Genomic DNA, 16,908 nt, shown 5'->3' with positions numbered 1-16,908 from the left:
CAAAACATTAACTTTACCAGGTGTAATATCTTCTAGGTGACATAAAGGTTAATAATCTGCATCCACAACAGAATTCAGCTCAGTAAATACCCAATTAGCCTAGCTCTGTCAGATGCAGTAGCCAAAATGCAAGGTCTACAGCAGCTGAAGGGAGGTCCTAAAATGCTGGGTGTGATGTGTGCTGATGTGCTCAACCACTGTGGGGGACAGTGGGGACCAGTCTGGAAGGACCAGTGGAGCAAGTAGGAATGATGCCTTTAGAGGGAGCCTGTGCAGGCTCCAACATCAGCAGTAGCTGGGCTGAGGGAAAGCAATAAAGTGAAATAAATAAAAGATTCTTTGCTGTCAACATTTAACAAAACATTTTTTCCCAGCCTTCCTCCCTCACTCATGAACTGTTTTCCAAAGCTTCTGCTGTTAGAAAGTGATTTCAAAGCAACAGTGGTTGGATTCAACTCATTTGAAGTAAAATGTTTGGGTTTTTTTTTTTCTGACTTTTAATCTTTGTTTTGCTCTCTGCCTTCCAGAAGAGGGAATTAGAACAGGGAAAGATAAAAAATGGAACAAACAAGGAATAACTGAATATTCAACTCAGTTGGAATGTAATTGCCTTGTTTAGCATCATTTTGTAGAAGCTCAGGAGAAAACTACTCTTTTCATACAACAGATTTGAAACATTTAAAAATAATGGCTCGAAAAAGTGCTTACTTTTATTCTGACCAATGCAGCAGCTAGAGCAAAGGGAAGTGGATATCCTGAATTCTCAGGATATCAGGAATGTGGCCTGATCCTACATCACAGGGCATGTCGATGGAGATGAAGTCCCTACAGCTGCATGGGCTCAGGGTGCTTTGCAGGGCTCAGCCACTTCACTGAGCTGTTGCTATTTCAGCTAAAAGCTCATTTTCTTTTTCTCCTCCACAGCTGAACTGACACAGAGTGTCAGACACATTCGTCACCACGGAGACATCCAGCATTTTTCCCAACTGCTCAACTCATGTTCCCTCTGAGCTCCTCCTCATTTTACTGACTTCCAGGTGTTCGAGTTCCTCCATTCTGCAACCATCTAGGATGTCCTCATTCTCCCTTTCCTTTCTCCATTAATTAAACTTCATCTTGTCCTTTCCCAAAAATCTGTCACAACCACTTCTTCAGCAGGACCTCTCCTCTGAAGGCAGCACATGCATAGGAACATGTTCACCCCCACTGTCATTTCCAGCAAACTTTCAACCTCAACATGCAACTTCCAACCCGAACTTTCTATTGGGTTGGATAGAAAAATCCTGCTTTTACTGAAACGGAAAACTTTCTGGGACAGTCTGAGCATGAGCCCAGCCAGCCAACCTGGGAGAACCAAAGACATCATCCAGTGAGACAGGAGAAGAATGAAAATAGTGATTTTAATATAATTTACAGCAAACTTACAGTATGTATTTCACATCACATTATTTCTAAACTGCTCATCTGGAAAATATAAGCTGCAAAAATACAGAACACAGTACTCAAAATATATCGAGCATGTGGTTTCTCTTTCTTTTTTTTTTTTTTTCTTTAAATCAATTGTACAGTGAAACATTTCCTTTTCCAAACCAGGTTTTGCTTTGTTTTGGAAGTGCTGCTAAACACCTGCAAAATTACCAGCAGTCAAACCAGCACACTTCAAAAACCTTTTCAAGGACTGCTTTTCCTTGGGCATCCACAGCCTGAGGCAGGGGCAGCGGCACATGGGCTCATCCAGGTCCCACACAAGCTGCTACAGACCATCTGTGGGAGATGTGCTGTGTAGGATGAACCTTCTCCACAACCAACCACCCACAAATGCTGCTCTGCCCAGGTGACTGTAAAGGACAGCAATGGTATGATGGTACAGAGGTAGGTAGATACTCCTCCAGTGTTGTGGACCCTGCAGAGAGCTCTGCAGGGGAGTTTTGAGCCATAGGTGTGACAAACTGCATGGGGTGGTCTTGTTCTCCAACAGGACAATTAGTGTGGAAGCATCCTCCAAGCATCAATGGAAGATTACAGCCACACACCGGCTGCAAACACTTGTCAGAGAAGTCCTGAACTTCTGAAGCCTGGAGAAACTCCCACCTCCAACCTAGTTAAGAGATGCCTCAGGATTTGGAGGGCACATGGCAGACCTGCCTCATAGAAATGTGTTATTTATTACACCATGGAGAAACAGAAGGATGGAGAAGGGAGTGGGTTAAGGAACAAAGTAAGTTCCCAATATTCTTATTAGCCAAAAACACAAGCCCCTCAGTCTCTGCCAGAGACACAGAGGAGCCAGCTGGTTTAGAGCAGAACTTCTTTCTCAATCTGCTGTGAATTTTAAGCTGTCAAGTTTGCTCAGCTGTAGCTGCCACTAAGGGATCTCAGGGGTGGAGGTTAACCAGGTTACACAGGCAGGGCATATGCTGCTGGTCACCCTCTGCAGCAGGAAAACAAAGCAAGGAGAAATCAGCCAAACTGAAACTTTGCTTTCCCTCCACCATGAATGAAGCACGGCCAAGGACTGGCTGGGCAGCAGTTGCTTCTGCTCAAAATCATTTCACGTCATGAGCTGTTCTCCTTCTGCCTGTTTAAGCTGCCCCCACTCCCTCCCTTCTGGCTGGTTTTCAGATGGTGCTCGGGTCTCATCTATACAGGGCAAAAGGAATTTTAAAACAGTCTTACTGCAAACATTCCCCATCTAATGCCATTTATGCATTGCTAGCTCACATGACTCCAAACATCCCCGTGCCTGGAATGTGATATAAGTACATACAGCAGGGAAAAAAAACATTTCTGCAGACTGCATTTGACTTGTATCAAAATCCTAACGAACACCACATTTATTGTACTTTATTTACATGGTAGTCACGTATAATATAATACAATACAGCGTTCCATTTGCAGTGGTAGGCACTATGGGTTTTAAAAGGTCACAGCTCTTCCCCTGCTCCATCCCCACCCCTCCTCCCTACAGATGTGGTACCGAAGTGAACCGAGAGCCCCCTGTTGTGCGGTCCCAGCGCTGCTCCAGCTTCCCACTGAACCCGCTCTGAGACAGCTCCTTCCCAAAAGTAGGTGAGGGAAGCTGCTTTCATGTGCTAACATGGAGACTCCCAAACCCTGGTGGTCTCAGACCACTGGCAGCCCTTAGCATCTGTCAGGGGCAGTCATGCACAACCTCCTCACCATGCTTTGCACCAAGAACATCATGAAGGCAACGTGGGGCTGTAGACAAGTTACAGACCCCTGAGCACAGCGAACAGGCCACCTGCAAACACAGAGCACCGTTTGTTAAGACTTCAGGGAAACGGCTGTGAGTCGTCCAGAGGGATCACCATCCTCCCCTGATCAGGCAGGAAGCATTGTGGGTGAAGAACAGGGGTCTTTTCTTCCCTTCAAGTTCACAGTTAAGAGTTGTGAGGCACCAAAAACATAGCACTGAGATGCAGTTTGCACTGAGGGGTAAATGCACTGGTATTTGTGCGATGCCGTACTGCAAAAAAAAAAAGGGGTTTCAAGGGCTAAGATATATGTGGCAGAGAAAGATGCCTTTTTGCTGTCCCACCAATGGGCAATTCAGCTGGGAAGAACTAAGATGTTAGGCCATATACAACTCTCTTAATTCCCAAGAGGTTTTTGCTTCCGATCCAAGAGCTGTGCAAACATCACAAATAAAATTTACACCACCTGCTTCACCTCAATACCAATTTGGTTTCATCTGGGTTCATACCCTTCTGGTGTTTGCTCTCAGTAATTACTCAAATGAATGTGTTAAGTGGTAGGAAGAGTAGGAAAGGCTGAGAATTTCAAGCATCTGTGAGAGAATATTCCTGGGAAGTGGACTGTGAGTTGGAAGCCAGCACTTTGGCTGTTCTGGAGCTAGTATGTGTCCAGTGGCTCCCTGCCCACTGGCACTGACCAAGGATCCTCCTACTCAACTCCTGATCCCACACTTTTGAACTAAACATTTGTACAGATGAGAAAATTCCTGTATAGGGAACTCAGGGAGCAGAAACATCCCATGTGATTTCTATGTCCAGCCAGAACAAACCAACGTGTATGAATTATAAGAAAGCTCTTCCAGCCCCTCCAGACCACAGATGATATGCAGAAATGACCTTGCAAATACACTTGGAAGCATTTTCTTGGTTCTCTCAGCAATTCACAAGAAAGAAAAAAAAGGGAAAATTCACTTATGAAGTTGCTATAGATTATTTGCTGAGTTGGAGCTGACAAGTTTCTTATTGCTTTCTGCTATTTGCAGGCACCAACTTTGTGTAGAACAAGCCCAGCACTACAAACTGTCAGGGCATGGCTAATCTTTTCCTTCCTAGGGTGGGACACCCTTCTCTGCCACACTTAATCTGAATAAAGTGGGGTAAACATCACAGATTCATTGTACTCCAAAGACCCCATCCCTGGGGTCGCTCCATTCATCAAACAAACAGAGACTGAAGAAAGGTTCTGACAAGCAAAACAGCATCAACACTACAAACATCCCATGGTCCTACTCCTTCAGCCATCTAAATGGATTCCTCTGTCCACGTGGTTTCTCCTGAATTCCCTGTGTCCTTCTGGGACCAAGGGATGCTCATAGATGAGCAGCTGTGACAAGACTAAAGCTGAAAGAAAAGCTGTCCATTTTCTTACTCTGCCACAGAAAATACCAGTATTGCTTCTGAGCAGGCAGAGCTTCCTCCTGCTCCACCGGATTCAGGAAACAGACAACGGCCAAAGATTTTAATTGGCATCACTAGTACCTCATGTCTAAGATCTGCTGAAAGGCCATTTTTCAGCAAAGCAATTGTATTAAGACTCAGATTGCCTAGAAATGTCAATGGAATGATAGAAAACACAATTTGCAGCCTAGAAGAAACAGATTTAGTGTATACGAGCAGAATAAACTATAATATTTTGAGCATCTGTAACACTGAGACCTGCTGGCATCCCAGGCAAATGTAAATGCCACTCAGTAACTCTGAATGCCTTGTTTTGACTTGGTATTGCTGAGCTGTGGTTTGCCATCAGGGGGAAGGAAGAACTGTGGCTGGAGAAAGGATGCTGATGGTCAGTTTGGAAGAAATGCCCACAAACCATGGGTCTAGGGGAGGCAGGGCTATCCAGGAGCATGGAAGGGTGGATAATCCTTTCAGAGACACCAAAGGGCTCAGTTACAATGTCTTTTTTTCCTCGGATCAATCTCAACCATCAGATAACCGCAGCTGGGCCTGGCTCATGCCAAAGACTCCCATCATATGATTGTCCATATTAATAAACTGCTGCCTATGTTCCACCAATTGTGTCTTGGCTACCTGTCTCCTGGAGTTGCTTCCAACAAAACAGGTGAGTACCATCATCAGTATGGGATGCTGGGAGAGGTGAACTCAGATCTAGGTAAGAAAACCCAGAACTCCTAATGCAGATGGGAGGTCAGTATTAATGCTTACACATCGAGGTGCTCTGCCCTATGCACAGAAAGCCTGTGAGCTTTGCATGTATTAATCAGATCTAGAGAGAGAACAACAACAAAAACTGCTTCTGTCTGCAAACACAGTTCACGTGAAATTAGGGGGACAGATGAGCATGGCTGTGTCTAAAGGCAAAGCAGGAATAAGTCTGGAAACCCTTGTCAATAAAGACACAAAGCTGTTATCACATCAGTCCAGTGAAGCATTTGCATGTATGTTTTATACTGACAATTCCCCACATCACCTGCCAAGAATAAAAACAACATCAAACCAAGAATGTCGAAGTCTTAAGAAAATACCAGGCCCAGCACACTGAGCTGTGACAAACTCACATGGCAGCAACAGCCAAGGCTGGCTCAGGGGCTAAAGCTTCACAGTGCTGGTAGCCTTTAGGTTGTCTTGGGTTGGCTGTGGAGTGAAACTGCTCATTGTGAGATGGAGTCACCTTTCTGTGTCCTAGGACCACCTTTACTGAGAAAAAACATGTGTCTGTCTGAGACTCAAAGGTGAACCTTAAGTACATTGCCTCCAACAGCAATGTGATGAACTTAAAACTCTCATGGGGATAGAAGGGACTCCAATCTCTTTCATTCCCTTATTTTTTTTTTCAAGGAAAAAGAAGTCAATGCATCTCAGCCATTTGGAAATACTCCAATCACTTTCCAAATGTCCGCAGACCATCAGTTCAATTCAGAAGCATTTTGAAGTGTAGCTAACTCAGCTAATGGAAGCTAATTCCTCTCTGCATCTTTCCCTTCTCACCTTCTGAGCAAGGTGAGACCCAATCAAGATGAACTGTAGCTGCCCAGAGGAGTTCAGTGCATCTTGCAGGGGTATGGCAGTGGGAGGTCCCTGTTAGCTGAATTCCCAAGGAATGGAAGGTTTGTGATATTCAAGTCATAATTCAAGTGATGGCCTTTTTGGGCCCATCCTACATCCAAGATGTGCTGGGCAAAGTCAGAAAAATGGATGATTTCTGTATATATAAAAAGAAGGTTGTGTAAATGCATCATCTTTTTAACAAGGGTGCAAAGAAACTGATTCTAGTGTCATCTGCACCAATTTTAGATTGGGGTCCCCTTCTGATTCCACCAGGGCTACGCCAAGGTGGGATCTGTGCAAGGGAAAGGAAACCCTAACCTGAAGTCATGCAAGGCCATTGGGCAATCCCAGAGAGACTGGGATTCTCAAGTAGTTTATTTTTACAAACATCCCATTCCTTAGCAGACAGCCACACAGGGAACACAGTGCTTGGAAATGTCAAAATAACATTTCTGAAGAGACTGAGGTCTCAACAAACCCCTGAATTTCAATGCCCATGAATATGGGGAAAAAAATTCCAGCGTTCCATTCTAACTCCATCCTTGCTCTTAAGTTTCCTGCATTGTTAAGGCAGTTGAGGGATGGAAGCAAAGTGCTGACAGGCAAAGGCCCATACTTGCAATTTGGGAAGCAGGAGGATGTGTGACTCTTTTAATTTGTTATTCTATAACAAACATTGGGTTGCAGGAAAAACTAGCTTGTGGTTTTGAAATCAGAAAAAAACCAAAATGCCTGCTGGGATGGATGAAGCTTTTGGTCTGTGTATTTTCTTAAAACTAAAGCTCTGTTCTTAAATCTATACCAAAGCACTGACAGCAAAGCCCTTCACGATGCAGGCATTGGATACAACCTTGGGAAAAAAAAAAGAGTGGGATGAGGAGAAAGCTTTTCAAAAGTTGCATTATCAAAAGAAATAAAATAACAATCACGTAGGAATTTCAAGTTACAGCTTAAAAATAATGTAAGTAACCCCATTCAACTGCATCTCCCATATATACTAAGAGAAGAGATCAAATGAAAAAAAAAGAAAACAAAAATAAAAACTAAAACATTCTGTGCCCTGGAATCCTGCTTCTATAACTCCGGTCAAGGGGGACTTTTGACTGCACCGACAAACCACAGCTTGTGAACGCTGGGAGTTTGTTTTGCATCATGTCAGCATGCTATTGTCCTTCACCTTGGACTTTCAGAGGGGAAAATAATGAAACTGTGGAAGGGGTTATGGAATTTCAAGCAATCAGGCTTTTAGAAAGGTTCTATTCTGTGACATTTGTGTTTGAGTCTGAATGTGTGTGTATAGTATAAAATTATGAGCTAACATTTGGAAAGATAGCAGTCTAAGTAATAAATCTGCAGAACGAAGAGAACTGTACAGAATGATTTCAAAGGCTTATACTTGACAATTACATATATTCTATGAGACAGTTATGCACCCTGTGCCTTTTGTAAATTCATTGTTTTATGGATGCAGTATCTCTATTTTAGCAGACAGGATACACTAAACCAATCTAATGATCTAAAAAGCATCATTTACCACCCAGCGTAACAATGGCACTGCATAGCTTAATAACCTTTTTTTTCCTTAAACTCCTTCATCAATCAAGTGATTCTTAACATGGCTGAAACCCAAGAATCAAATATCTGCAGTTACAATATTTGTGGAGTATTTGGCACAGTGGAGTTTATTTGATACACCCTTTTTTCCTGCCCTTATTGTTGCTGAACATATAATGCTGTGCATAAATTACAAAGACACATGTAAAGTCAGTCAAATGGAAGCAGTTTGATACCCCACACCCATGTTGCAATGCCTAGATAAAAGTAAAGTCTGCTAAAAAGATGTTGAACATGAGCGGCAAGTTATCAACCCTCTGTAATTGTGCCAACTCTAGGGTGTCCATTGCCAGCAATGAACAAGGACTTGGGGAAGATCAGCCCCTCCAACAGCTGCATGGAAGAGACATCCAGCATTTGACTCAACATGCCAGGTTTCTAAACATCCTCAAGTTCACAACAGCTTCAAAACTCAAACAAAAAAAGGAGCTTTTTGTTATGATGCTAACCCTTAAAACCCTTCTGACATTTAGTCCATTGGAAATGGGTCTGGTTCCTGGGGAAAGATTCATCAAACACCACCAATTTATATTCCTTCCCAGCAGGAATGTTTTGGAAAACAAAAATATGCATACAAAATAAGTCTGAATCCCATGCTTCTTGTAATCAGATGAAAGCTCCCCCATGATTTTTACAGGCTTAGGTAAGACTGCATTGCAAGAGCAAAGCCGAATCTGCTCCTGCATGGATGCTTCCCGGGGAGCTGAATGAAAGTTTGAGTTTCTCAATGCTGGCCAGCCTCTGCTCCCATAACCCAGCCTTCCAGAGGAACACTATTTCCACATCTAAGGGCAAAACGTGGCATCCAGGAGGGGAGGTTACTCCATCTTCCTCACATGGCTTCCACTGAAATCAGTGGAATTTCTCAGGTGAAGAATAAAATACCAGTTGTGAGGCTTGAAGGATTAAGGTCAGTATTCCTCTCATCTTGTACACGTACACACACACACACACACACACTTTAAAGAAAACATCCACCACACAATTTCTAGATTGCAAATTATATATATATATATCTTTAAAAACCGGAGAGAACATAAACAGCCTCTCCACATATATATGTATTCACTGAGTCACATAGAATATGAAAAAAACTATATTATGTAAATCATCATATTAGCTATAATTTTCCAACTGACAATTGTTTTTATAGAGACACAGTGCATTCGTTCTCTTTTTTAAAAACATATTATGTGTCTTCATTGGCTTGGTAGCATATTAGAATGAAGGCGTATGGATAAAAAACGCAGAGGATTAAACAAACCCCTTGAGTCACATTATGTTTGGGTGAATTAAACAGGATCCTTCCCCAAACTAGCATAAATAAATCCCCCCCATGGAAAAGTGTCAGCGATTTAAGGGTTAACATAGATCTGAAAATAATTTTAAAAAAACATCTTATTAGAGGACTACGCAGATAAGTATTTGGAACTCGTCCCCCTTTAAAAATGACAGCACGTTTGGCAAGTGTGAGCAAATGTCTTGAACTCTACTGGGTTTGAGATCTGAGCGCAGTTATTCACAGGCAGCCACAGAGCTGCAATCTGCGAATAAGCCTGGGCTGGAAGGACTTGGATACCCCTGACAGCATTGCTCGCCACCGGGAAGGTTTCCAGCAGCTTTCAAGGTATTTATCGTGGACTCGTGGCTGGTGACAGAGTGTGACTGGTGGAACGACTCCAGCATTGCTCCCTCTTTGCCACTGCAGAGCACAGCAGGTTTGAGCAGCAGCACCCAGACTGGCCAACCCTTCAGCCCGTGCTGTGGGTGCTCCACACACCCCCCAGGACCCCGTTTGCAACCGCAAACACCTATTGCCATCATCACCTCGCTTTCTCTACGCCTCATGCCCAAGCCTGCCCGTGTGCTGAGCTCTCCAATGAACCTCTGCAGACGCCCTCCTTGGGAGCTCGTACTGTCATCAAGGGGGCTGGTACCCAGCCACAAATGGCTCCCTGCTTTCTCCATCACCCTGCAGGATGTCACAAGTGATCCCATTAGAAGATGCTGTTCTCAAGAATCATGGCTGGGTCTGACTTTGAGGAAAAGACAAAAGTTTCCTGTGTTGCCGTTGTTGTTTCGCAGTTGTGTATCTTCATTCGTGCTCTCTCCTTGTTTTTATTAAAAAGGACCCTTGAATTATTAATATAGTTCACCCCTCCACAGTCACTATAAAACAGACTCCATGTTTTCACACCACTCATGATCTTCAAGGTTATAGATAAATTTTGTCCTATGTGGTTGACTTTGGGGCACCGAGTCCCGCCCCAGATTGTCTAGGGTGAGAGTAGAGGCAAAAAACTCACTAGTGCTGAGACCACCTTCGTGGTTCTTGATGTATCTTTTATAGTTTTTCCTCAAGCACTGCCAGGTGGTTGTGTATAAGATGAATGCAAAAGACTTCAGGGCTATAGCAATACTGACATACAGGTATCTATAGACCACGTTGTCGTACAGGGCGCAGGCTCCTTGCTCGCCGCAGAACGTGCTCCAGAACAGACACGTGGAGTCAATTCCAGCCCCAAAGATCAGCGGAGGTGGGATAAAACCTGTCAAAATAAGAGAGACAAATTATGCTTTTATGATCCTTATGATAGAGAGAGAGGACGTGACTGCAGTGAATGGAAAGAGGGCACTTTATCAAGGTTAATGGTCCCAGCTGCAGCCTGTGATTTTAATTTTTAAAGTTCTAAATCAACCTAAACCATGTCTGTGGATGAGATTTTAGTTTGGACTCGATGTCTACGGAAGGATTCCTGCTGATATCAACATGCAGCAAGGATTTTACTCAAGTTTAAGTGGCTTTTATTAAGCTTCTCGTTTGCCTAATGAGACTGAGGAGGGGTAAATGAATGAGGAGGAGGACAGCCCTGCAACTATGCCCTCTGTTTAGATACTGGCAATTCTGCACTTTAGGGTGTTCACCTGAAGGATGTCACAGCTCTCCAGTTCAGAGCCTGAAATCGGCTGGGACACAGAGTTTTGGACCTTTCCCTGATACAGGGAAAGGTTTTCTCTAGGTCTAAGGAAAAGAAACAATGACCTCTGAAAGATGTCAAAGATGTATTCTGCAATGAAGGGAAAATTTCAGAGTGCCATTAAATGAAATATCACAGCAGGATTCTCCCACAGCCACTGCAGCTAACTCCCAATGAGTGTTTCTCAATCATAGCTTGCAGCAGAGCTGCAATCTTAAAGCAAAGTAATCACTCCAATCTCATTTAACTAATAAAGTCAATGTTTTTCTTCTCTATTTTTCCCCATCCTACCATGACACTGTAGCAGCCCCCCCATTTCACATTACCCTGATGGTGATTAGGACATCCACGTTCCAGCTCTGCACTCCCCAGCCAGCATATGTGCACCAGGAGTGCAGCACTCAGAAGAAAATGTGAATGTTCTACCATAATGTAACCATTTCTCTTCCTTCTGCTGTATTTATGGGGGGAGGCTGGAAGCAGATAACCCTTGGAAAAAGACCCTGATTGATAAAGCCACTGCTGTGGGTTAAGACAGCAAGCAAAGGAGAGCAACGTATCCACTGAAATCCAACAGCACGTAGGCACAACATACCCCTGATGGTATCACTTCCTCCATAGGTGCTGTGATGCCTGAGACTCTATAAATATATATGAAAACAGACACAGGGATTGCAGTTTTTAGACAGGAAAGTGTTTAATCTCAGATCCAGTTTCATCATTAACCTGGATTTCCAGGCTTAAAAAAGATACTTTCCTTCAGCTTGTCATGAGCAAAGTAGTGACATTCATGATGTGTATCCTAAGACTACAAATAAATTGGTTGCCTTCACTGTTCCCTGTGGTAACTAGGATCTCTTTATTTTATTTTGTTGATGACTAGAGCTCTGCAGATTTTGTTTGATCTTCCTTCTATGTTAATAAATGCAGGAATTAAGAAAGGCTATATGGGCTTTTTGTACTCATTTTAACCAGTCATTAATAGCACAAATGTAGTAAATAAAACCAGATGATACGAAAGCAAGACAATCTGTTTGTTAGAAACACTAGTTTCTAAACATCACATCTAAAAACCTGGTTATGTTCCGGAAAAAATGTCAGTGCTAGCTCTCAGTTTGTCATTTCAATGACTGGAAATTCCAGACAGTTTAAGTTAAAAGACTCTTATTGTTGAAACCTGTGAACAACCACACACTGAACCTGGATTTTAAAAATTCAGCTGGGCTCAAGCAAGAGGATGTGCTGCTGACTGTGTGCCTACTGCTGCTGGATGGCACCTCAGGGGGTAACATTCACATGTGGCAGTGAGGAGCCTCATGCTTTCTGGAACAAGAGAAAACTGGATTGGGATCATAATTTTAAGGTGTGAGCCCCTGCTTGTTAACATGCTGAGAGATGTTGATACAAAGCTTTGGAGATGTACAGGCTGAACTTCAGAGAGAGCTACCATCCCCATCTGCTGGCTTCAGCTGGCTTGCCTGCTTTCCACAATAATTTGGCCTGCAAATTGCTCCTCATAAGACTTGAGGAAGGGCCTGTTTTCACTTAACTCCAAAGCTACTCCTCTGTGAATGCAGGCATGGATGTGGATATGGAAAACTTTTATCAACCAGTGAGTGTTTCGGGTTGTTTTTAGCAGAGGAGAGGACAAGACTCCCTGAGACAAGGGAGTTGAGGGGTTGCACCGCAGATTGGAAACTCCTGAGAGAGAAAGACTGTGGGGTTTTGTCATGTTAGAAGAAGAAGCAAACAACAACATGGGCTTGTAGGAAAAAATCAAAGGAAGTGCCCTGGAGGCTTGGCTAGGATGCATGGTGAACACCATCCAGAAAGGATGCATCCAGGATCTTACAAGTCTGAAACTCTTTGCCATTCCAGACAATTCCATTCCACACCTTTGGCTCCAATGGCATTGCTTTACTCTCTTCTCTGAGAAACTGCAGTAATGCTTTTATATGAAGACACTGTTCCGCTGCCCTCTCACAGCAGAATTCCTATGAAATAAGATAACACATGCAGGAGGATACCAGGAGTATTCAGTCATGTTTCATGTTATTACAGTGAATATTAAAGAGAGTCAATCATGTCTTACCTCTTACTGCAAAGTGTTGCAAAAATTTCATATATATATACATATATATTTCTTTGTTGAAACTGTAGGGCTGCATAAAAAAGCTGCTTCTGTCTTATTGAAATCTATTAGCTATGATGGCACCTTTGGGTCTCATACCTCCTGTATTTAATACTCTCCTTTGGTTCAAGAAACAGCTATCATCACTGTCTTCTTAAGTCAAAGCTTAAAGGTGAACTGAAAAGCTTTTAAAATAAATCAGTAAAGCTATTCTCAAACCGCAGGTTGTTAAGGGCACAATTTGGATACCCTTGCTCATATTGAAAAGTACCTTTTTCTTCATTTTCTGTGTGTTCTAAGCTACATTGCTGCTATGCTTCAAGATGTATTGTCTTATTACACAGGAATCTCTTAGTGACAGAGCAACATATAAAGATTTGAGTTTAAATTTTTACTATGGCTTCTTTACTGTTACGAAAAGAAGAAATCTGTCCAACTTAAGCATATATGCCTGAGCCTGGTTTTAGAGGAATTCAGGATGCTGCTATCTCAGGAGGCTTCTCTCTTTCAAAAGGAGCAAAGAAAAGAGAATAATCTCTCCCCTTAAGTACTTTTTCCTTTGGAAACAACAGCCCACAGCCATCCTCCTCCCACACTTGCCTGCTGACTCTCCACATTCAGCCAGTCAGAGCTGAAGACAGGTCAAAACCCACGAGCAGCACCAGCAGTTAAAGAAAATGCTGTGTTTGCAAGGCTTGAACCAGAACTGACCCAAGTCATCCCAGAAGCTTCCCTTTGAGTTATCTGAGCTCTGGATAAGTTTACTTGATGGAGCTTTTTGTATTACTGCAGCTACTTCACCAAACACAATGAAAATCTAACTAGCTTTACTGTAAGTTGGTCTGGGAGCACCATTTCCCCTTCAGCTAATGGGGAATAAGGTATTAAAAAAATAAGTAAATAAATGAGGTAATTTATTCAAAGCAATGTATGGTACTGCTGGATTTTCTGTCCTGTACTTCCCAGTGTCTTGCTGTAGCCTCAGTGATGGCACTGGGGGAGCCATGCAGGGAAGGTGCTGCCAGTGCCCTGCTAAAAAAAAGTAAATTGCACTCCCACAACATGCAGAAACCCTGGGCATGAGACGGTCCCATACAATGATGGATCAGAGGATTTTGTCCTGAATCACTGAGATTAATGAGCTGAAATAGAAGAGCTTTAAAATAGGAGCCGTTTCTTCCAAAGGGGAAAAAAATTCCACCCAGAAACAAACAGCAGGCAAACAACAGCCTGGTGTGTTCCTTTTAATTCATACATGAGAAGCACATACTGGTCCAGAGGAGCAGCCATATGCATTTTAATGGGATATTAACCCACAGGAGGATACAAGGACTCAGCCTGTCTCATTTTTCTGTTTTCCTTTCTGAGAGACCTGAAGGAAGGGACAAAACCACCATGTAACGCAGGTCCTGTCCCTCAAAGGAGGGTGAAAATACATATCCCTCTACTTCAGCAATATGCAATACAGCAGTAATTTTGCAAGCTGCTGACACGTTAATAACAGCTATAGAAGAGAAACTGTTTGTGTTGGGACCATGGGAGAAACAGTCATTTCTCATGCAACACTGCATTTTCTTCCATTAGTACAATACAAACGGCAGGAAAAGTGCCTTCAGGAGCCTTGATGTGATATCCTTCATGGAGAGGCTTGGATCCCTGTGTGTCAGACCACACTGATGACAACCATAGTACTACACGGAAGAGAAATCAACTTCTGCATGTTAAAAATAGAGTTTACCATGAGGGAAGAAAGGACAGGAGAGAAGGACATTCAATTTTTGTACCTACCCAGCAACCGGAGCAGTAGGAAAAGCACCCCCAGAGCGTAAGATTTGAGTTCAGGGCTCACGGTTCTGCAGGGAGGAAGGAGGGAGAGAGTGAAATCAATTCCTGTTGTTCTGCTTTGATTAACACACCCCCTGGCCATTCTGTGCTGTCAGCCAGGATGCCACCACCACCTTTTCAAAAAGTCATTAATGGGGTTTTTCTTCTGCCTTCGCCTGAACTGCCTACAGCCCCAAAAGTAATTGCCTATGTGATAGGTCCAGGAATTAGCTAAGTCATTAATAACAGCAGCTAATCTTGTCATTGGATGGGGAAAAATGTAATTCCCATCCCATTAAATCATTGTTTACAAGCTCCCCATCATGTTTTCAAGGCTCCAGATGTTCAAAATTGGAGGGAAAGAAAACTTTTGGTTCTGAAACTCCCCAGACTACTGGGAACAAGAGAGGAAAGGGAGCATGACAGACCAAAAGGTTTAGTCAGCCTGTTAATTCAAGTCTTCCAGTGAGGAAGTGCTCAGGACTAGTTTTCACAGGTGTGAGTTTAGCATGCAATTTTTTTTATACTGGGAAGACAGTGTTTGCAGTGTCTTTTGCTATGAACACAACCCCCTATTGTATTAGGGTTATCCTTCAAAGGCGCTTTAAAAAAAACATTCACAGCTTTCTAATTCGCTCAGCTCAAGGATGCTACTGGCATCATCCTCTTGGGGTAGGCTCAGCAAAGCCTTTGGAACTTTAGAAGTCATTAATTTGGTCTTGAGTCTTGTAACAGCATTTTATTTCCTACAGAATATAAAGGCTGGGAAAGCAGGACAGTGATCCCCATGGGAACAGATTCATCACACAGGGGAACTTCAAAGATTTAAGTTGCTTTTTCCTTTAGCTCCTTACAGAGGTCTGCAGGCATCACTGCTAGTGGCATCCATGGTGGCAGACGTGGTCCTCTATATAAATACACTGTGGGGGCATCAGACAAAACTGATAAAACAATTAGAACCAGCGAGTGCTTTTAAGTTAAGATCACCCTTCTGATCACCTGCCCTCCTTTCACACGTTCACAGGCCATGTAACACCATACCATGAGTCCTGCATGAAGCCTGTGACCTCTGAATGAATTTCAGCAGTTTTCAGGCAGGTCCTCAGGCTCTATAGAAAGCCTTTATGCTAGGAAATATCTGACCTTGGAAAAATGTTCCAGTGGTTAATGGCTTGGCTCAAATACAGTTGTGTGGGAAATGAAGGAAATGGAGTATTAGAAGTTTATTTTATGGAAAAAATAAATTATCGTGTGAAATATTCAGAGTGGGTTTTTAATTGGTGGTGGTGTCCTTCCATCCACTTTTCTGTATTTAATACCAAAGTCAACCCACACACCTTAGAGTGGAGTAAAAGGTGCCACTTGGGGACATTTCCTTTTCTCACTGAACAAATGACTTGCCTAGACAAGACATCCACTTTGTATACACTGAGTTCATTTTTAAATAATCATAGGAGCTGCCAATGCCACTTGTCCTGCCCTGGACACCAGGGACACACATACACATCAAAACTTCCTTTAGGCGATGCAAGAGGTGCTCTCTTGGCTAAGAGCTCTTCCCTGTACATTTTGGTAGCTATCAGTGATTCTGAGTGAAGTTACTAATCTGGATGTGTGAATTGTTTATTTCCTACAGCTGTGAACTGAGTATGTTTAACATTCCCTTCGGTTTTCTTATTCCCTTGTATTCTTCTTCCCGGCTAGTGCCAGACTTATCTCATTTGAAGGCAGCACTAAGATGTCTCCATGCAGGATCCTAAAGGTGCTGGCAGCTTCCTTGAACAAAGAACTCTTCAAACTTCAAATTACTTTTGCCACAATATTTATCATGAGAAATTTGATTTCCCTTCAGCTACCAGAGATGCAAAGAGAGAAGCGAACTAGTAGGTGGAATATCTCATTTTGTATCCTGCAGGGAGACATGCCCTCACAGAGCTGTTCTGTCCAAAATCCACTCAAGAGTGTGTTTCTAATACAGACCTTATTGATTGAATTTTATTGGAATTTTCCAGGCAGCAAAATGGATCTGCTATTTATGCCCCTGGTTATTATTCTCAGTAAGTGACAGCCTGGACAG

At 42.9% G+C, this 16,908-nt stretch overlaps 1 protein-coding gene across 1 annotated transcript in view; it reads right to left on the bottom strand.

The window, feature by feature from the left end:
* Positions 1–1,381: 1,381 nt before the first annotated feature.
* Positions 1,382–16,908, bottom strand: part of SLCO3A1 (solute carrier organic anion transporter family member 3A1) — a 139,332-nt gene continuing 123,805 nt past the window's right edge. Inside the window, exons 9-10 of the mRNA XM_064669054.1 lie at positions 14,796–14,860; positions 1,382–10,447 (exon numbers count right to left, since the gene is read on the bottom strand). Coding sequence (XP_064525124.1) covers positions 10,068–10,447; positions 14,796–14,860 — 445 coding nt within the window. The 3' untranslated portion in view covers positions 1,382–10,067. The remainder of the gene's footprint in view (positions 10,448–14,795; positions 14,861–16,908) is intronic.

The sequence above is a fragment of the Pseudopipra pipra genome, chromosome 12 (assembly GCF_036250125.1).
Source record: "Pseudopipra pipra isolate bDixPip1 chromosome 12, bDixPip1.hap1, whole genome shotgun sequence".
NCBI classification, from domain to species: Eukaryota; Metazoa; Chordata; class Aves; order Passeriformes; family Pipridae; genus Pseudopipra; species Pseudopipra pipra.
The sequence above is the reverse complement of the archived record's forward strand: the minus strand, read 5'-3'. Positions and strand labels throughout refer to the sequence as shown.